The sequence below is a fragment of the Lepidochelys olivacea genome (genome assembly GCF_965140295.1).
Source record: "Lepidochelys olivacea isolate rLepOli2 genome assembly, chromosome: 8".
Lineage (NCBI taxonomy): Eukaryota > Metazoa > Chordata > Testudines > Cheloniidae > Lepidochelys > Lepidochelys olivacea.
In genome coordinates, this window is record NC_140418.1 from 87,423,402 (window position 1) to 87,444,988 (window position 21,587).

Sequence of the window (21,587 nt, forward strand, 5' to 3'; positions counted from 1 at the left end):
AGATCCCCTGGGAGAATAACATGAGGGGGAAAGAAGTCCAGGAGAGCTGGCTGTATTTTAAAGAATCCTTATTGAGGTTACAGGGACAAACCATCCTGATGTGTAGAAAGAATAGTAAATATGGCAGGCGACCAGCTTGGCTTAACAGTGACATCCTTGCTGCTCCTAAATACAAAAAAGAAGCTTACAAGAAGTGGAAGATTGGACAAATGACCAGGGATGAGTATAAAAATATTGCTCAGGCATGCAGGAGTGATATCAGGAAGGTCAAATCATACCTGGAGTTGCAGCTAGCAAGAGATGTTAAGAGTGACAAGAAGGGTTTCTTCAGGTATGTTAGCAACAAGAAGAAAGTCAAGGAAAGTGTGGGCCCCTTACTGAATGCGGGAAGCAACCTAGTGACAGAGAATGTGGAAAAAGCTAATGTACTCAATGCTTTTTTTGCCTCTGTCTTCACGAACAAGGTCAGCTCCCAGACTACTGCTTTGGGCAGCACAGCATGGGGAGGAGGTGACCAGCCCTCTGTGGAGAAAGAAGTGGTTCGGGACTATTTAGAAAAGCTGGACATGCACAAGTCCATGGGGCCGGATGCGTTGCATCTGAGAGTGCTAAAGGAGTTGGCGGATGTGATTGTAGAGCCATTGGCCATTATCTTTGAAAACTCCTGGCAATCGGGGGAAGTCCTGGACAACTGGAAAAAGGCTAATATAGTGCCCATCTTTAAAAAAGGGAAGAAGGAGGATCCTGGGAACTACAGGCCAGTCAGCCTCACCTCAGTCCCTGGAAAAATCATGGAGCAGGTCCTCAAGGAATCAATTCTGAAGCACTTAGAGGAGAGGAAAGTGATCAGGAACAGTCAGCATAGATTCACCAAGGGCAAGTCATGCCTGACTAATCTAATTGCCTTCTATGACAAGATAACTGGTTCTGTGGATGAGAGGAAAGCAGTGGACGTGTTGTTCCTTGACTTTAGCAAAGCTTTTGACACTGTCTCCCACAGTATTCTTGCCAGCAAGTTAAAGAAGTATGGGCTGGATGAATGGACTATAAGGTGGATAGAAAACTGGCTAGATTGTCGGGCTCAACGGGTAGTGATCAATGGCTCCATGTCTAGTTGGCAGCTGGTGTCAAGTGGAGTGTCCCAAGGGTCGGTTCTGGGGCCGGTTATGTTCAATATCTTCATAAATGATCTGGAGGATGGTGTGGATTGCACCCTCAGCAAGTTTGCAGATGACACTAAACTGGGAGGAGAGGTAGATACACTGGAGGGTAGGGATAGGATACAGAAGGACCTAGAGAAATTGGAGGATTGGGCCAAAAGAAATCTGATGAGGTTCAAAAAGGTCAAGTGCAGAGTCCTGCACTTAGGACGGAAGAATCCCATGCACCGCTACAGACTAGGGACCGAATGGCTCGGCAGCAGTTCTGCAGAAAAGGACCTAGGGGTTACAGTGGACGAGAAGCTGGATATGAGTCAACAGTGTGCCCTTGTTGCCAAGAAGGCCAATGGCATTTGGGGATGTATAAGTAGGGGCATTGCCAGCAGATTGAGGGACATGATCGTTCCCCTCTATTCGACACTGGTGAGGCCTCATCTGGAGTAGTGTGTCCAGTTTTGAGCCCCACATTACAAGAAGGATGTGGAAAAATTGGAAAGAGTTCAGTGGAGGGCAACAAAAATGATTAGGGGACTGCAACACATGACTTATGAGGAGAGGCTGAGGGAACTGGGGATGTTTAGTCTACGGAAGAGAAGAATGAGGGGGGATTTGATAGCTGCTTTCAACTACCTGAAAGGGGGTTCCAAAGAGGATGGCTCTAGACTGTTCTCAGTGGTAGCAGATGACAGAACAAGGAGTAATGGTCTCAAGTTGCAGTGGGGGAGATTTAGGTTGGATATTAGGAAAAACTTTTTCACTAGGAGGGTGGTGAAACACTGGAATGCGTTACCTAGGGAGGTGGTGGAATCTCCTTCCTTAGAAGTTTTTAAGGTCAGGCTTGACAAAGCCCTGGCTGGAATGATTTAATTGGGGATTGGTCCTGCTTTGAACAGGGGGTTGGACTAGATGACCTCCTGAGGTCCCTTCCAACCCTGATAGTCTATGATTCTATGTGAAGAGCGAGGTCCACCAGAGGCCTTGGGGTCCCCTAGGTGAGACCCCCAACCAGGATCTAAGGCATCTGACACCAAGGTGAGCGAGGGCTGAGGGCTGGCAAAAGGCACCCGGCGCAAACCATTCAAGGGTCTAGCCACCATAGGAGAGAGTCCAGTACCTGCCCCGCCTGGGTTACGAGCCTGTCCAACACATCTCTGGCTGGTCGGTACACCGACGCCAGCCAAGACTGGAGTGGCCACAGCCTGAACCTGTAATGGTGCACCACGTATGTGCAGGAGGCCATGTGTCCCAGCAGCTTTAGACAGTTTCTTGCTGATGTTGTGGGGAACCGTCTGAGGCTCTGTGTGATGTCCTGAAGTGAGTGAAACCTGGCCTCCGGGAGGTACGCCCTGGCTTGGGTAGAGTCCAGGACTGCGCCTATGAACTCTAATCTCTGCACCAGGGACAGAGTAGATTTCTACTCGTTCAGGAGGAGACCTAAGTCGAGGAAGGTCCTCCTTATAAACTCGACCTGAGCCTCCACCTGGGCTCTTGAGCGACCTTTGATCAGCCAGTCGTCGAGGTATGGAAAGACCTGTATCTGGCGCTTGCACAGGAACGCTGCACGACTGCCATGCATTTTGTGAATACTTGGGGGGCAGTCAACAGTCTGAACGGGAGGACGGCAAACTGGTAGTGGTCTCTGTTCACCACGAACCTGAGGTAGCGTCTGAGGTGTGGGACTATTGCGATATGAAAATATGCGTCCTTCAAGTCGAGGGTGGTGTACCAGTCTCCTGGATCCAGTGAGGGGATAATGGAGGTTAGTGAGACCATGCAAAACTTGAGTTTCTTTACATATTTGTTGAGCTGTCGCAGGTCCTGTATGGGTCTGAGGCCCCCCCCTTGGCCTTCGGTATGAGGAAATACCAGGAGTAGAAACCCTTGCCCCTTAGCTCCTGAGGAACCTCCTCCACTGCCCCTTCTGAGAGGAGGGACTGAACCTCTTGAATTAGAAGTTGCTCGTGAGAGGGGTCCCTGAAGAGGGACAGGGAAAGGGGTTGGGGCGAGGGGGAAGAAGGGTACAGAATTGGATGGAATATCCCCTCTCTACTGTGCGGAGCACCCATTGGTCTGAAGTAATTCGAGACCAGGGACTGTAGAAGGGGGATAGACGGGATGAGAAAGTAAGATGGGAAGGATCCAAAGGTCGTACTGGCAAGCCATCCTCGACCATACCCTCAAAAGGGTGGTCTAGAGCTCGGTGGGGACCTGGGCTGGCCCAAGCTTTGTCCAGAGGGAGGGCGTTGCCTCCTCCGAGTGCTCCTGTTCCGCCTATGTGGAGCGTCCTGGTGGTTTTGGGGTTGGTAAGGATGAGGGACAGGTTGAGGCCTAAAATGTCTGCGCTGGGTAGCAGACGTGTGAAGCCCCAGCAAACAAAGGGTAGCCCTCGAGTCCTTCAAGCTGTGAAGTCTCTTATCCATCTTCTCTGAGAAGAGAGCTACACCCTCTAAGGGAAGGTCTTGAATGGTCTGCTGGACCTTGTGGGGAAGACCAGAGACCTGTAGCCAGGAGCCTCTCCTCATAACTACCCCTGTGGCCAAAGTGTGGGAGGCCGCGTCCAAGGCTGCTTGCAAAGACGCTCGGGAGACCAGTTTCCCCTCCACGAGCGCAGAGAACGCCCCTCGAGCTTCCTGGGACAGAAGTTCTGTAAACTTAGCCATAGACGAGCAAGTGCTATGCCCATAGTGGCTTATTATGGCCTGCTGGTTGTCTATACGAAGTTGCAGGCCTCCTGTCGAGTAGACCTTCCAACCAAACAGGTCCAGTTTTTTGGCATCCCTGTTTTTAGGGGTGGATCCTTGAAACCCTTGACATTCTCTCTGATTGGCCACGTAGACCACCAAAGAGTCCAGAGGAGGGTGGGTGTAAAGATGTTCATACCCTCTAGAGGGAACAAAGTAGCGGCGCTCGGATTTCTTGGCTGTAGGTGCCAGAGAAGCAGGAGTTTGCCACAAGTTCTTAGATGTTTCGGTTATCGACTAGATAAATGGCAGTGCAACCCTGGATGGGCTGGAGGGAGCCAGGATGTCTACGACAGGGTCTAAATCCGCTTCCACGTCCTCTGCCTGAATCCTCAGGCTTTGGGCGGCCCGCCTCAAAAGCTGTTGAAGAACCCGGTTGTCCTCCAAAGCTGGGGCCGTCGAAGTCCCCGCAACCGCTTCATCGGGTGAGGACGAGGAAGAGAGAACAGGGGGTGGGCCCAGTTCACTGCCTTCGGCCCCCCTGGGGTCCCTCAGCATGCGGTACTTGGGCTGTGGAGCCAGTACCGATGAAGAACTCTGCGCTGCAGCCAGTGCCGGGGCAGATAATCCTGTGGGACTGAGACCGTTTGGGTTGGTAGGAATGGAGCTGAGGCTTCCACAGGTGCCCTCACCTGGAGAGCCAGTGCCGGAGCTGGCTGAGGTATCGGTGCCGAAACCATGTGAGTCGGTGGGGCCACTCTGCCTGAGGGCACCGTCGTCACAGGCGGTGCCGGCGCTGACTGTGGCAGGAACGACACCGAGGACACCAACACCGTTCTGGAGCGCGGACCATGGACTTGACCCTGGCTCTGATGGTACATCCAGGGTGTCCAGAAGGGCCATTGAGTTGCCACTGTTGCTGCCACGGCGCTAGGTATGGTTGGTGACTGCACCGGGACCTGGACCTTCTGCTCTGCGATCTGCTAGATTGAGCTGAGTCCACCTCCGACTCCGAGGTCTCCGAATAAGAAGACCACAGAGGAGAACAACGAACAATGACTCGCTTCCAGGGAGCAGTGCGCTTCCTGTGTCTGTGTAGGCGGTGCCGGGGATGGAGACCGACAGGCCATCATGGTTGGCTTTCCCCTGGAGTGGAACAGTGGATGTGCGGTCGCCGGAGATTTGTCCCTCCTTTGTGGGGAGGACGGCACTGGGAGGCGCATCAGGTCCGTTGCCGCCTTGAACACCTCCGGCGTCGATGGTGGTTGTATGTCCATCAGATGGTCCGGGGACCGAGGAGGGTTCGGACTCAACTGGACCCTGGCCGGCGCAGGAGTCGACGAAACCCTGGGCGGAAGTGAGGCGGAGGCAGTCTGTCCCGAGCCACTCGTGGACAGCGACGGCCCCTTAGGTTTCAAGGGGGGGTGATCAGTCCCTCACCAGCCTCTTCTTCTTTACCGGCACCGGAGATGGAGAACAGTGCCTAACTGAGGCCGACGCCCTATGGCCCGAATAGTGGGGGTGCCAGTGGGCTTTAGAGTCCTTAGTCGGGCCTGTTTTGCGCGCCGTTGGCGCTGGAGCGCTGTACACCAAAGAGGACGTGCTCGGTGCTGGTCGTTGGGTCCCGGGTTGGATTGCGGTCTCAGAGCTGCCTCCATGAGCGGGAGTTTTAGTCTCTGCTCTCTGTCCTTAAGGGTTCTTGGGTGGAAATCCTTGCAAATGCAGCACTTGTCCTTTTGGTGAGTCTCACCAAGGCACCGCAGGCAAGACGAGTGAGGATCACTCTTGGGCATAAACTTTCCATAGGAATCATAGAATATCAGGGTTGGAAGGGACCCCAGAAGGTCATCTAGTCCAACCCCCTGCTCAAAGCAGGACCAATTCCCAGTTAAATCATCCCAGCCAGGGCTTTGTCAAGCCTGACCTTAAAAACCTCTAAGGAAGGAGATTCTACCACCTTCCTAGGTAACGCATTCCAGTGTTTCACCACCCTCTTAGTGAAAAAGTTTTTTCCTAATATCCAATCTAAACCTCCCCCACTGCAACTTGAGAGCATTACTCCTCGTTCTGTCATCTGCTACCATTGAGAACAGTCTAGAGCCATCCTCTTTGGAACCCCCTTTCAGGTAGTTGAAAGCAGCTATCAAATCCCCCCTCATTCTTCTCTTCTGCAGGCTAAACAATCCCAGCACCCTCAGCCTCTCCTCATAAGTCATGTGTTCCAGACCCCTAATAATTTTTGTTGCCCTTCGCTGGACTCTCTCCAATTTATCCACATCCTTCTTGTAGTGCGGGGCCCAAAACTGGACACAGTACTCCAGATGAGGCCTCACCAATGTCGAATAGAGGGGAACGATCACGTCCCTCGATCTGCTCGCTATGCCCCTACTTATACATCCCAAAATGCCATTGGCCTTCTTGGCAACAAGGGCACACTGCTGACTCATATCCAGCTTCTCGTCCACTGTCACCCCTAGGTCCTTTGCCGCAGAACTGCTGCCTAGCCATTCGGTCCCTAGTCTGTAGCTGTGCATTGGGTTCTTCCGTCCTAAGTGCAGGACCCCTACATGATTCCAATTTCCCCACTCCCATTCCCTGTTCCCATTTCCCCCTTTAGCAAAACATGATTCCAATTTCCTTACTCCCATTCCCTCTTCCCATCTCCCCCACCCACACACCCATCCACTCACTCACTTCCTGATTGACTGCAGACTATATAGTAAAACTTGAGTTCTGCTTTGCTATACCTTAACCAATCATTTTCCTGAAATTTAACTAACCAATCCTAACCTATTGTAACATGATTATGTAACCAATTATATCCCACCACCTTAATTAGTTTACACCCAGCAAAATTAATTATACAGCAGACGGGAACACTCACAGAATCAGACAGAGATTACGCAGACAAACAATAGCAAAGTGGGAACTATAATGACAAAACAATACAGAAGTGAGGATTTCACATCCCAGCTATTGATAAGTGAGTTCTTGCCAGACAGATGCTATCTTGCCAGACAGATGCTATCAAACTAAGTTTCCTTTTACATTTTCTAGGCACTTCCCTTTCTCTGGAGGTGATAGGCACTATCAGGACAGGATTGTATTCCTAACAGCCCAATAGCACCTTATTTCAATGTGACTAGTTTGGAATGTGGGGATGTGACCATTCACTTCCCAGTTTATGGCTGCGTCTGTTGCTTAGCCAAAGGCCTTAATCTAAGAACAGGGCCTCAGACTGTCATAGTAAGAGAAGGACCATTCACTGGCAGACAGTGATTTTGATTCTTTCTTTTATACCTCTAACTAGCCAAGTGATAAGAATACACCTAAATTCTTCGAGTACAGGCCTTTACAGACAGGCCTGAATATCTATATCCTAACAACTGACATTCCCCCCCCCCCAAATTAGCCTGAGGCAGATACCAGACATGGAAATCTTCAGCCCAAATGGTTAAAGTTTTTGTCAAAGTTGATAATCAACTGAAAACATGATCTTATAGTGGGAAGTGTCAGGCAACCTTAATAACATGCAGTGCTATGAGCTTTCCCTACAATACTGACTCTTTACATTCATTGTTTCTAATAAAACTACAGAAATACTGATTCACAGGTGCTTTTATCTTCATGTTTTTTCTCTGCATTTTTAGAAAGGCACCCAAGAACTCCTGAAGTATCTGAGAAGCAAAATCCAAGGTACAGGATTACTTTGCAATATATGTTGAAAGAAGAGACTTTTTTTTTTTTTTTTTAAACTGTTGTGGCTTCAAATGCATTAGAACTTAGAACAGTTGCCCTGGTTATCTTGTCCAATTCTCCTAATATGATTAGCAGTGCTCTTTTTCCACAACAATTTGCTGTTATAATTTAACACTGATGTTCCTTTTCTCATTTTCACAGAGGATGACACAAATTTGACTATATCCAAATAATAAGAATTTGTTCTGGGGTATTTAGAATAATGATAATTTAAATTGCTTTCCTCTTGTGGCCGTATGAGTTTATGACCTCTAAACTCTGCATAAGGAATTCAGATTCTTCTGAACCTCCTAGTTACCTACATCCTGCAGTTCACCATTTTTAAGATCCTTCATCTGCCCAGTGGTTTGATCGTACAGTGTGAAATGCTGATCCTCTATTTGAGTGTTAATTGTACTTGCAAAATGACATTACCCGGGGATTACAAATTTAAACTGCCCAAGGTAGGTGTCTGTGTAGGTGAGTCTGCCTTAAATAATCTTTTATGACATGAGGACTTATTTTAGCTAATTAAGAACATAAACGGTATTTTTGGATTGCCTGAAACGAGAAGGGAAAAAATAGATTATGATAAATGTTGTTCAAATCCATCTGAACTGGCTTCTCCCCATTTAGTAGTTTATTTCCATTAACAATGTTGTGGCTAACATAAAAATCTTAAACTAGTGAATTAGATTGAATGTTTCAGGAGAGTTATTTCTCTGGAAGCCAGTTTGATATTTTAGTGGGGTACTTTTCCCTTATCTTGAATAGAGAAAACTGATTTGATCTTGGAAGATATAGATGCTACATTTGAATATAGCCTCTACTACTCTGGATAGGAGAGTCAAAAAGCTATGTAATAGTATGAAAGAACCTGGATAAAATTTTCAAAAGCACCTAAGTGAAAAATAAGAAAATAGATTGGGGGGATGGGAACCAAGCCCGCCCTAGCCCTAGCCCACCCCACTGCCTATGCTTGTTTCTGCTCTTTTCAAGAGAGAAAAACAATGAACCTTTCCACCCTATCCAGAATTTCTCAGGATCTTTCATTTAAATATCTCTGTTATAAAGCTAATGGAAAAAATATGGTGGTATGCCTGAAAACAAATTAAATTTTCTAGTTATTTGGTTTATATGGTAAATAGATATATAGAAATAAATTACTTCATACACTTAAGAATTTAGAGAAACTTTCTCTATTTAATGTAGAAGGGGCCTTGGTAGCATATAGCCTGAGCATAGCTGTTTGAATACACATACTCAGGACCATTTTTCCTTCTAGTATAATACCTTTCACTGACTATGTATGGCTGATTTATTCCTTTTTATAATGTGTTTATCTCTTTGCACCAGAAGATGGCGGTATTAAACAATCAGTTCAGTGCCTTGTACAGGGTTGCACATGGCTTTTGAAATGTCAGGTTCTTCAATATTGTCCTGAAAAATTAAATCCTAGTACTAACTGCGTAAAGTGAGTATGGATATAAGTAGTTTATCAGACTCACTTAGTTTATATAGAGACACTAGGGTGTAGATGATAAAGTTATACTTACACTTATTGCAATATCTAAGTATGAGATCTGAGAGCTAGATAAACTGATGACTGCAGCAGTCCTGTTCCATAGAAATTTGGCTTGAAAAATAATGCATTTTGTTGTTTTTGACCCCTTTGAAGTAAAAGCATGACTGGATGTGTTAATCTATATCTGCTCCCATACATTTTTTCATAAGTGGTGCTTAAAATCTGTATAGTTTCCTTTTTTAGTGGAAATTAGGTTTAGAATATAGTTGTATTTTCTGACAGATTCTAACACTAACCCACGGGTACATTGAGTCTTAAAGCCTGTTGCTGCAGCTCCATACGTGCACAGTTACAGATCTGGATTCTTTAATCCTCTGGATTTACTAGAGAGATACATTCCAGACTGTTCTCTAACCACTGACACCATTTTCCTCAAGATGACAGATAACAAACAGTAGGAACTCTAGAGAGAGGGGTACTACATGTGTGCTTATACGAGTGTTAACATTTATTAAACGCTGGTTTTTTTTGGGGTTGTTTTGGTTTTTTTTACATGTATGGTTATGTTTTCTCTAGATGATACAACTAGCCTGAATGAGGGGTCTCCTGTGACAGCCATGACTCTTCCAAGTGAGTCAAGGATTAACATTCATGCCATAACTGCATTAAAAGTATTAGAATATAGGTATGTGTTTCACAAGGCTATCTATTTCTAGAACTGTAAGAATACTTTCTTGTTTTACATTTCCTTTGTTTTCAGACTCTCAGTGCTTGAGCTGGTCAAAATATTTTTGACGAAACTTTTTTCTGTCAAAAAACATTGTTTTGTCAAAACTGAAACATTTTGTGGAAATGTATCAGTTCGGAAAAAAAATTCATCAAGAAGATTTCTTAGATCAAGACAGCCAGAGTCCCAGGCACTCATTCAGAACTGCCCAGTGATTAGGACACACACCTAGGAAGTGTGGGTATGTCTACACTGCAATTAGACACCCATGGTTGGCCCATGTTAGCTGACAGGCTCATGGTGCTCAGGCTGCAGGGCTGTTTAATTGCGGTGTAGACGTTTTTGGTTTGGGCTGCAGCCTGAGCTCTGGGACTCTCTGACCTTGCAGGTCCTAGAGCCCAGTCTCCATCCAGAGCCTGGGACATCTACACTTCAGTTAAATAGCCCTTTAGCCCAAGTCTTGTGAGCCTGAGTCAGCTGTCGCAGGCAGCCATGGGTTTTTAATTGCAGTGTAGACATACCCTGGGAGACCAAAGTTCAAGTCCCTGCTCCAAACCAGGCAGGACTTGAGCCTCGATCACTCACATCCCAGGTAAGGGTCCTGGCCACCACTCTATTGTCTATTTTGGTGTGTGTGTCTCTCTTTGTCTCTCACACAGGTTTTTTTGTGAAAAATTCAGGTTTCATTTTCGTTCCAGCTGGGAATGAAAATAAATTCCAAAACCTCTAACATTTTTGCAAGGCAGAATTCTTGTTTTCTGGTCAGCCCTATATGGTGTGCCAGCCCTATATGGTGCATCCCAGACCTGCGGAGATCCTAAACTCTTGCACATCCTGGTATTGCTTCTGTATCTTTTTATTTTGCGTGCCCTGTAACCAGCATGGTAGAGTTTCTTTAAAGCTCACTGAAATGTTAATGCATCAGACACTTTTAGCACCTGTTATCAGATCTCAAGTGTTTTAGAAACATGAAGAAATTACCCTCCCAAAACCCCTTTGTGGTTTGTAAGGAATCTCTTCAACTACTTTTGGAAATGGAAGCAATGCTTCACAGGTTAGGCGAAGAAGTGGAAAAAATACCACATCCATTGGAAACTGCAGGTGTGCGCACAATGTAATTATTGGAGCTGGAATAGGACCAGAACAATAGGGTTAATGCCCTTTTTCTAATGAAAAGTGCCATGGGATCTTTAATTACCACAAATGTTCAGAAATTCAGCTTTATTTCTCATCTGAAAGATAACAACTCTAGCATCAGGGACCCTGTGGCACTATACTGGGGCATTGGTTGTGAGGTAAGAGTGACACCTGGGTAGTCCCAGCATCTTTTCCTCCAGCACTTACATGTTTGAGGTATTGATCTGGCCTAAGACTGCTTATCTTTTAAGGTCTGACAACAGGTCAGGATCACAGCATGAGGTGATAAAATTGCCTATGCACGAGGTACCATGGCACCATGTTCTGATAGCCTTCGGGTTAAGCGGAATTCAAAAACATCCACATTTCAGTACATTTTTCTGTTGATTATCTTCTAAAAGAGGAAGAATGTCCAGTTAATGAAGAGAGAATAATTGACATGTTCATGTTACTCTGCTAAATAAGATGCTTTTTGTTTAGTGAGAAACGAGCAGCTGTGATTCCTGATGAAATATTTAATGCAGTCGGAAGCAATTCTGTCACTACTGTAAACTTCAGCAAGAATCAGCTGAATGAAATTCCAAAAAGGTACAGTTGCTCCTTGGTAGATGTCATTCCATATCCTAATAATTCTTTTCTCTCTTTGTCCCTCTGCAATGTATTAAAATGTTGTTTTTAACCTTGTTGCCAAGAACATTTACTCCATATCTTAATTTCTACTTCAAGATGTATTTTATGTTATGATGCTATGAATAAGGGAATTGCACCTTTTCTTAAAAAGGACTTTGCTTATTCCGAGTAGCGTGCAGGTATTTGACCTAGATGCTAGTTGTAGGTGAAAGAAGCATAGCTAGGAGAAGATATGGCTGAGTAATACTTTCATTACCCACATGCGTGTGTGTGTGTGTTTTTATTTTTTTGCTTTGCTAAGTGTTGTTGAAACAAATGAGGGGATACTTCAGTGACACTTCACATAATAAAAATACAGTACAGCCAGTTGACCAGTTTGTTGAATCTGTAGGATTGTTCATTGTTATCACCACAAAGTGGTTCACCTTTTCCTATCCAAAGAAATAATTTGTGTGGATCCAGTGCTTTAAGAGCTGACAGCTGTGTGCTATAGATGAGGTCCAACTTAAAATGCAACTTTTGCAGGTACTTCAGTTTAGTGTTTCCTGCAAGCATAAATAATTTCAACATTTTCCCCCCTTCAGTGATAGTCTGGCAGACTCTCCAAGCATGAAACCACTAGTACTGTAGCACTAGATATTATTGGGCTTCATTCTACCTCAATGGAAGTCCATGCAAAGCATTGCAATAACTTTAGTGGGAGCAACACAGTCTTTTATTTGTAAAGCACTTAAGAGTGTGCTGTACTAGATAAAAAGGAAGATATGATCCCTGCCCCAAGGAGATGACAGACTAAACAGACGACATAAGAATGCGCTTAATTCTAATTTATTTAATAGCACAGAGATATCTTTTTTACAACATGAGTTACTGCTTGTGGGCCTCAAGAAAGAAGTGAGTTTTCAGGAGGGATTTGAATTAAGATATTCTAACCTGATGCTGAACAGGGGAGCTGAGAGCTACTGAAATTGACTCCCCTATCTGGCACAATATCCTTGTGGCTCAAGCTAGGAGCCACAGATCAGAACTGCCAAGCTATCATCCATGCAGTGAGGCAGAGATGAACAGTCAGGAAGAGAGCCCACCCAAGGGAAGGAGGAGCCACAATCCTGATTAGGGCTACAGTAAAATAAAAAATATTATCTGGTAAGAAGAACACCTATCCTTGCATTCTGACAAACAGAGTATATAAGCTGCAGTACCTAGACACCCAAAAATGTGAACGAAATAACATTCGCTCTTGGTTCTATATGTTAGCTAGTTTCTTGCTGTTATACTGTATTTTGCATACATACCACAGTTTTGATCTTGCAGTCCTTATTCAAACAAAAATTATCTTAAATGGGAATTTCACTTGAGTAGAAGCTGTTGAATTGAGCGCTGCATGAATGCTTATAAACTCTTCTGGGAAGGGACCATCTGACATCTATTCATATGTTTGTACAGCCCTAGCACAATAAGGCTGTGATCCTAACTGGGGTCTCGAAGCAACACTGTAATATAAATATATAATAATCATATATGCCTGCATGTCTGTACATAGACCTGTTATTTATTTGTATTGCACTAGTGCCCAGGAGCCATTATAATGGATTAGGACTCCATTGTACTAGGCTCTGAACAAAAACAAATACAACTGATAGGGACAGTCATTTTGTTCTATTTCCTAAACGAAACTCTCTCTTCAATGCAAGTGTATTCCTAGAATTCTGTAGAAAAATCAGTTCATTAAACCAGTGTTTGTGTCTGTGTGTAAACAGCCCCATTTGTTTAGTCACTGTATTAAAGATTGCGGGAGGAAGGTGTAGGTGAACCATGTATGTGAATAGCTGCTTGACAGGAAGGAATTTCAGGAGAAATCACAATTTGGAGAGATGAATACTCTGCATGTTAATTACCTTCCTTATTGGTTAAAGTAAGGCCTTAATCTGTGGGATTTCAATTAACTTCATGAACTTCCAAATAGTTCCACATCAGTGTCCAAAATTATCTCAGCACACTGCTTACAAGAGGAACAAATACAATGTTCTCTGTAATTCACAATAATGATTCAATGAAACAGAAATGAAAGACTGGAATTTAATTTCAACATTGAAACAAGCTATTGCATTTCATTGTGGCTAATAAGAAGAGTGACTCTTCGGTGCCTTTTTAGTAAAACAGCATTTACAGTGTGGAAGTTAACCGTGAAAGTCCAGTCTGTTTTTGCCACAGCTTTCTGAAATATTTTGTTTCCTGACTGCACTTTAATAGTAAACCCTGACATTTGGATGAGTGAGGGCAACCTTAGAAAGTTAACTGTGGGCTTTTGTCTTGGCGTTAAAATATAAGCCTCAAGGACAGTCCACTTGCATAAGTGCATCTCCCATTATTTTCCTCCTGCCAACACTGCCACTGAAATCCCAAAGAGCACAGAAAATACCTGATGTATCAATGAAAGTTCCATAAAAAGAAAGTTGATTTTTATAAATTACACACACAATAAAAAGGGAGGTTTCAGAGTAGCAGCCATGTTAGTCTGTATTCGCAAAAAGAAAAGGAGTACTTGTGGCACCTTAGACCCTAACAAATTTATTTGAGCATAAGCTTTCGTGAGCTACATGCTCAAATAAATTTGTTAGTCTCTAAGGTGCCACAAGTACTCCTTTTCTTTTTAATAAAAAGGGAGATGTTTTACTCAAGTAAGAAACTTTATTTGTAATGGGTTGCAGGATTGTGGAGCTGAAAGAATCAGTCTGTGATGTCAATCTTGGCTTCAATAAGCTCTCCTCCATTTCCCTGGAGCTCTGTGTACTTCATAAATTGACATACTTGGATATCAGGTTTGTGATGTTTTGCTGGACTTTCTTTTAGAGTAATTTCTTTTCATGCCTTTTTAAACCATCTCTTGGTACAGTATTGCGGTACAGTATTGCAGTACTGCAATAATCTTTAATTTTCCTAATTGTTTCTTTGATGGTTGAACAGTTGGCAGGCTTGGAGTTGGATGGTGATCAGGTAGTCTAAACCTAATCATTGAAAATTGATCAAGTGGGCAAGCTCTAAGTAAATAAGACATGATCTGTCTGAAATGCTCTGCATCAGGGATGTAAAGGCTCTCATGAAGTTTAAGTGACTCTGAGAAAAGAGCCTTAAGGGCAGTTGTGACAGCAGTACCAAACAGTTATTCTCTCTGAGCATTACTCCTGGGACAATTCTGCGGCACTGCGTACTCGCAGAAAACACTCCTCTTGCAGAATTCCTGTGCTTCCCTGCAGAAAACAGCAGGGAAGCAAAGGGAAGCCATGTGGGGGTACGACCATGGGTGCAGTTTTTTGAGGGGGGATTGCCCCCCCAGCAGAGGCGAGGCGTGGGGGAACACACAGGGTTACATGCCACTGGCTCCCCCTCCCCCCATTTCTACAAGCGCAGAGCTGCCCAGCTGAAGGAGGCTGTGTGGGCTCCTCTGACTCTGCAGCTCATCGCTGCCTCCTGGGTTCTAGTGCCAGTCAAGCTCTTCCTTGCTAGGAGCCTTCCTCTTTTCTCTGCAACGGTGAGTGCCCGTGGTGGGTGGGGAAAATGAGGGAAGGGGGTGAGAGGGTGGGGGTAAGAGGCAGTGGGGAAGGAAGGGCGGGGTGGAATAGGACAGGGGGAGGGGAATGTGGGAGTGAGGCATAGGTGCTGGAACTAGCAGTGCGGGGGTGCTGCCGCATCCCCTGGCTTGAAGTGGTTTCCATTATATACAGGCTTTACAGCTTGGTTCAATGGCTTTCAGCACCCCTGGAGTGAGGGGAGGAGGATGAGGCATGGGGTAGTGGGGGAGGGAGATGAGATGGGGAAGAAAAGGTGATAGGGAAATCACGGGGGGAAGTGGGAGCCCAGCATGCAGAGTCCCCTGAGCAGCAGCTGGGGCTCCCCCATTAAGCAGGCCCATCGAACCCTCACCCTGACAAGCCCCACCCCCCTACACCCCTCCTGACAAGCTCCACCCCCCAGACATCCACCCTACTGAGCCTCAACCAGCTACACCTTGACCCCCATCCCATCAACCCCACTCCTCCAGCATTCAGATCCTCCTCTGAGCTCCCCACAGCAACACCCCGACCCCCCTCCCCCGCTGAGCCCCAACCACCTTCACCTGGATCCCTTGCAGACTCCCATTGCCCTTGCACCTGGAACCCCTCCTCCCAACAAGCCCCTTTGCAGCCATATCTACCACTGAACCGCCCGCATCCAGATTTCCCCCACAGAAACTTCTCACCCCACACCTGGATCCCCCCATGATAAGCCCATCCACCCTTGGATTCTGCTGGGCTGAGCCTGCCCATTCACACCTGGTGCACCTGGCACAGAAGGGGCTGGGCTCCAGGATGTTTCTGGGGCAGGCCCGACCCTTGCACTGTGTCAGGGTTGGGTGCAGCCTCACTGCCAAGTCCCTGTACCGGGGGAGGTGGGAGCTTCAGGGTGATCTCCCACCTCAGTGCAGCCAGTGGCCTGTGCTCCGCACTGCCATGCTGGAGCCACATTTATTTATTGACAAGTAAAATCTGCAGAATTTTAAAATATTCTGGGCAAAATTTTTATTTTTTTGGTGCAGAATTCCCTCAGGACTAGAGATTAATAAGCTTGGAGTGTGTCCTGGGGCAACTATATTTGTAGTGGCTTCAGTAACTTCCAGTAGGCTCCTTATTGTTATTCAGATGGATACATTTAATCTCCATAACTTCTCAGGGTGTTCATTCAAGGTGGTAGAATTGTCATTGGCACTTGTTACCAGGGTATAGGGCAAAGTGAAAAGTAGCCAGACACAGCAGCTTGCATTGGCTTAGTTAAATTAAAACAAGTTGGCTTAAATGTATGTGCTGCTGAAGAGGGAGGAAGAGTTAGACTGCAAGTTGCAGGGATGGGTAAGACCATGTGAGGTGGCTGATGGTGAGGGAACCAGGCTGAGTGCCCCAGGAAGGGAGTGAGGGCAGATTGGTTACTCTAAGACTGTGCAACATTTAATGGCCCTCAGTGATTGGTCCCCCTTACTTGAGTACTATATATGAAATGGCCCATTTTTTTCTCCTCAACCCCCCTTTCTCTTCTCATTTAAGAAGCTCCTGAAAACCTTTTAAGAAAGAGGGTGGATTTGGGCAATGTCATTGTATGTATGTTCTATGTTAGAGGTGGGTGGGGGATGCCAGCTCTTTGCACACTTTGACTGAAATGTTCTGAACTGTAACTACATGTGGTTTTAGTCCATAAGTTCCTTGGGGGGTTCTTTATAGGTCACACTGACCATTGTACAGTGCTGGGTACACCTTACGGTACTATATAAATGCTATATTGAAATTATGGCGGTGACCTGATTACAATCAAATGCTAAAGAAAGAAAGATTTCAATGCCCATCTGTACTGACTGTGGTTTTGGCATACCCACGAGGCAGTTGACTGGTTTAGCATGTTGTTAGTAACATCAGCTCAAGGACAGACTAGCAAATTTTGCTTTCTGGAAAACCTTAAATTTGCTAAAGATTAGTAAATGCTGCTTTTCTTTGTTTACAATTCAGAAATAACTTTTTGACATCTTTACCTGAGGAAATGGAAGCTCTGATAAGACTGCAAATAATAAATCTTTGCTTTAATAGGTAAGTACCCTTGCAGATAGACCTGTTAACATATAATGAGAATTAGTCAAAGACCATCATGTGGTAATCCTCTTTGTGTTTTTGAAGCAATGTGCATGGGAGAATAAAAATGGCAATGCTTCTCCCTCCTCAGTACTACTGAGCCTGTTCATATTAGGGTTCTGATTCTGCCAGTGGAGAAGTTTTGTTTCCAAGTCACTAATGAAAACAATGGTGAATAATTTGAGATGTTAGTTACCTCCTTTCATTGTTTTTTTCAGTGAGAAAAACACCTTTTTCCTGCTTTCCCAGCCTCAGTAATGTTCAATGTTTAAATGTTCAAAGCATTCTGCAAATATGTTAACTAAGGAACGGGGTTGCATGTCTTATTTAAGCAAGTGCAAGTGTTCTTTTCTTCCATCTGCTGATAATTAACACAGGAATATTCTGTCACTGATGCTGGGATGGGGGCACCTGATAGGAAAAATACTCTGTACTTGTGATTTTTTTTTTTTTTAAAGGGTGTCTGTGGGTATTTTTGAGGGTTTCCTGCCCAGTCACTGGCTTCATCCTGTTTCAGTGATAGACATTTCTTGTAAAATCCTGGTCCTACTGAAGTCAATGGAGGTTTTGACAATAGGGCCAGAATTTCACACTTCATATTTTACCAGCGATAAAGGTTTCCAGACCTGGGCTATCTACCAAAGCCTTTCATTTTCTTGACTCATAATGAGCTTGCATCTCCCAGTTTTAGTTAGTGGTGCCTCATGGTTTTAGGGAGAAACTACTTATCATGATTTGGAGCAGGCTTGAACATTTGGCACCATTGCCAACGAGAACTTTTCAGGGCAAACTGCTTCTTACCAAGTGTAAACACAAACTCCTGCCCAGCTTGTTGTCTGTTTGGCAGGAAACAATGTGTGAAAGTATAGATTTTGATTCCTTTCACAAATGGCATTGCTTGGTGCTGGTTAGTTTAATATAATTTTCAGCCCATTTAAAAAAGGGTCAGTTTTACAAGAAAATATAAATTGTCCCTTGTGCCTGTTCCAGGTTTTTTCATTGAAACCATATGTAAATTTGCTTGAACGTATCAAAGTCGACACTTTGCTGGATCAGGCCCTATGTGAACAGTGTGTAAGGGAACTTTCTTCAGTAGCTGATACATACCCGGTACTAGGCTGTCATTCATAGAGATGCTAGCTTTCTCTGCCTATGCTGGTGCCAATTGAGGCCAAACTTTTAAAGCAGTTTACAAAGCACAATGGGATTTATCGGCATATACTCTTTTGCATGCACCGTATGGTGCTTATTTTTCAAAGAACTTATTGCTGCAGCAAATGGCTGGTGCTTGCAGGGAGCAATATATGTCACTGGTTTCCTGAGACATAGTTGTTATTTAGTAATAATCAGAGCTAGTTTTATATTTATAATAGTGATTTAAATAGATTCTGATTCATATTTATTCTCTTTCTAATTCCCATCTCATTTGAATGCTGCAGAGAATGGCAGGCCCCTCCTGCCTTTGCTAGTGATTCCTTCCTCCAGGAGTCACAGCAATACATGTGGCTAAACCCAGTGGCTGGCTCCATTGCTCCAATCAAGCTGTTTGTTTCCAAAAAGCTATGCTTAAAGTTTTTTAAAAAACAGTCTCTCCCAAAGCACCCCCCTCCCCTTGTCTCTGGCCACCATGGCTGCAGTGAGACTCTTGAAAATGTTGCCATTAAAAGAGCAGAATAAAAACTGTGAGTGGGAAGAAAGAGACCCCTCCCCCCCCTAAAAAGCACCCCCATTGTGAACTCTGATTAGGTCTGTAACATCTTAGTGTTTTCCAGCAAGAAAAAAATGAATAGAATTCTGTGGAGTGGAAGTAATTTTCCTTTCACTAAGACAATCAACAGCATTCTGTTTAACACAGGATTGTTATAATTGCGTTTTTTTTTTTTTTTTAATGACTAAGTGAAGATCCGTTTTGGTTTTAAGCAGTATTGAAGGTTCTTCCTGTATTAATATTTAAAAGGAAAACACTCTTTTTGGAACTAAATCTTGCCTGTGTCTTAATTAATGAAAACAAGCTGTGAAAATGGGGTGATTTAGTTTTTTGCCAAATCACTGGGTGCTATGCATTATGCTAGAAATACAGCTGTTAGTATTTAGCAGTACAAGTAACAAAGCTTCTACTTAATTTCTTTGTGCCATGGACCAGAAACATGGTGTCTGTAAATGCAGGGCTCTTGTTTTAATATAGAAAGTGGTCATAAGTATGGTGGGATTTGGGGTGGGTGGTTGTTGGTATCTGAATGGTGACAATTTTTCATTGGTATAAAACAAGCAGGGTTAAGGTTGGGGAATGTAATGAATATGTTTACAGGAACTGTTAGCTCAGACTGTAGGAGGAATATGTCCAGCTGACATCATTCCTGTGTTCAGTTTTACAAAATGAGTGCTGCCGGCCTTTTGTTCTCTGTCACATGAGCACTGAGCAGTCATCATGCAAATTATATTCTGCTTTTATGTTTGTCAAGTAGACTAATCAGTATTACTGCCACCCTCCCAAAAATGCACCTTTAATGAGTGATTATTATTAAACAAACTCAGTTAAATCTAGTCTTTCACCTCACTGTTATTTGTTTTAAGAAAAGGAGTACTTGTGGCACCTTAGAGACTAACCAGTTTATTTGAGCATGAGCTTTCGTGAGCTACACTGTAGCTCATGAAAGCTTATGCGCAAATAAATTGGTTAGTCTCTAAGGTGCCACAAGTACTCCTTTTCTTTTTGCGAATACAGACTAACACGGCTGTTACTCTGAAACCTGTTACCTGTTTTGTTATCCATTTTGTATGTCTATGTTTCTGATTTGATTCCTTAAGTGAATTTATTTTCATTTTTTGGTAGGTTTAAAATATTTCCCAATGTTCTTTATCGCATCCCAACACTTGAAACTATCCTACTCAGTAACAATCAGGTTGGATCTATCGACCCTCTGCAAATAAGGAAGATGGACAAGCTTGGCACCTTAGACCTTCAGAATAATGACCTCCTTCAAGTGCCACCAGAACTTGGAAACTGCGTAAATCTTAGGTGACTTTTTTTTTAAAACTGCACAATAACTTTTGATTTTGATGACTGTTTTTTAGGCCTTTTTTTTTTTAGTTACAAGGAAAATGGTAGAGTAACTGTGTACTTGTATGTTGGTCTAAATTCATAAAATGCCTGACCTCTAGTCATCAACTGTGAAGCAGCTACAGTTTTTTCATAGTTTCTCCGACTAATTGAGACTAGAGGCAATTTTTGGTTCATGATTTTATTTATCTATTTATTAAACAGAGTAACATGAAAATTATACTTCACATTAGAGGCTAACTCACATTACATAGGGGTATCTGAATGTGGCGTTTGGCCTCGAGCATCAAACTTGGCAGTTAGTCCAACTTTAATAAACCCACAAATTTAAGAAAATTTAGAATTTAGCTGCTGGTCTGTTCTTAACTTGCCTTATCTTTACTTACTTCAGGGATTGTTCATAACAGAGACTCATGTATAATACCCCATTTATTGACATTTGTCCCATGGCTATTTGTTAAAAGACTCACAGTAAGCTGCCCAAAGAGTCTGCACCAAGACTGGTATTTAATATATTGATCAGTGATCAGGAACGGGGGTGTTAGTAAAGTGGCATCATTTGCAAAGGACGCAATATTTAGAGTAGACAATTGGAAAAGCCACTGAGGAATTTCATAACAAAGATAGGTGAATGGGCAATGTGATGGCAGATGAATACAGCGGTGACATCTGTATGATAACCCATATTGGAAGGAATAATTTGAACTCCTCAACTACATTCGTAGGTTCTAAATTACTTTGAGCATTCAGGAGAAAGATCTGGGTATAATTGTATAAGCTCCATGAAAATCTCTGCTCATTGTGCTTCAGCACCCCCCCCCCCCAAATGTTAAGGTGCATAAAGAATGTGATAGAAAATAACACTGAAAAATTATATGGGCACTTTATAAATTAATTTTAGGTCCTCACCTGGCATACTCTGTTCAGTCCTGCTTGCTCAATCTCAATGTTTATACTAGAGACAAGTCGTTCAGAGATGGGGATTGCAAATTATTAGCGGCATAACAAGGCTTCCTCATTAGGAGAGAATGAAAGATTTGGGACCATTCTGGTTTAGAGAAGAGAGATTTTTAAAAAAAAAAAAAAAAAAAAAAAAGATTGTTACAGAGAAGGTAAATTGAGAGCAAATATGTATTTTTTTTTCCACAATACAAGATCGGGGGGAGGTGATTAAAGTGGAAGGTAACAAATTTACATTGATAAAAGGAAATGTATGTACACACTAGAGCTGGTCAGGAATTTTTCTACAGAACAGTTTTTGTCAGAAAATGCCA

At 43.9% G+C, this 21,587-nt stretch overlaps 1 protein-coding gene across 2 annotated transcripts in view; it reads left to right on the forward strand.

The window, feature by feature from the left end:
* LRRC40 (leucine rich repeat containing 40) overlaps window positions 1–21,587 on the forward strand; it is a 39,150-nt gene that overhangs the window by 15,038 nt on the left and 2,525 nt on the right. For both annotated transcript variants that reach the window (XM_084636714.1, XM_084636713.1), the window contains exons 9-14: window positions 7,492–7,537; window positions 9,681–9,789; window positions 11,449–11,556; window positions 14,310–14,420; window positions 17,133–17,210; window positions 20,086–20,271. In XM_084636714.1, the coding sequence (XP_084492840.1) occupies window positions 7,492–7,537; window positions 9,681–9,789; window positions 11,449–11,556; window positions 14,310–14,420; window positions 17,133–17,210; window positions 20,086–20,271 (638 nt within the window). The remainder of the gene's footprint in view (window positions 1–7,491; window positions 7,538–9,680; window positions 9,790–11,448; window positions 11,557–14,309; window positions 14,421–17,132; window positions 17,211–20,085; window positions 20,272–21,587) is intronic.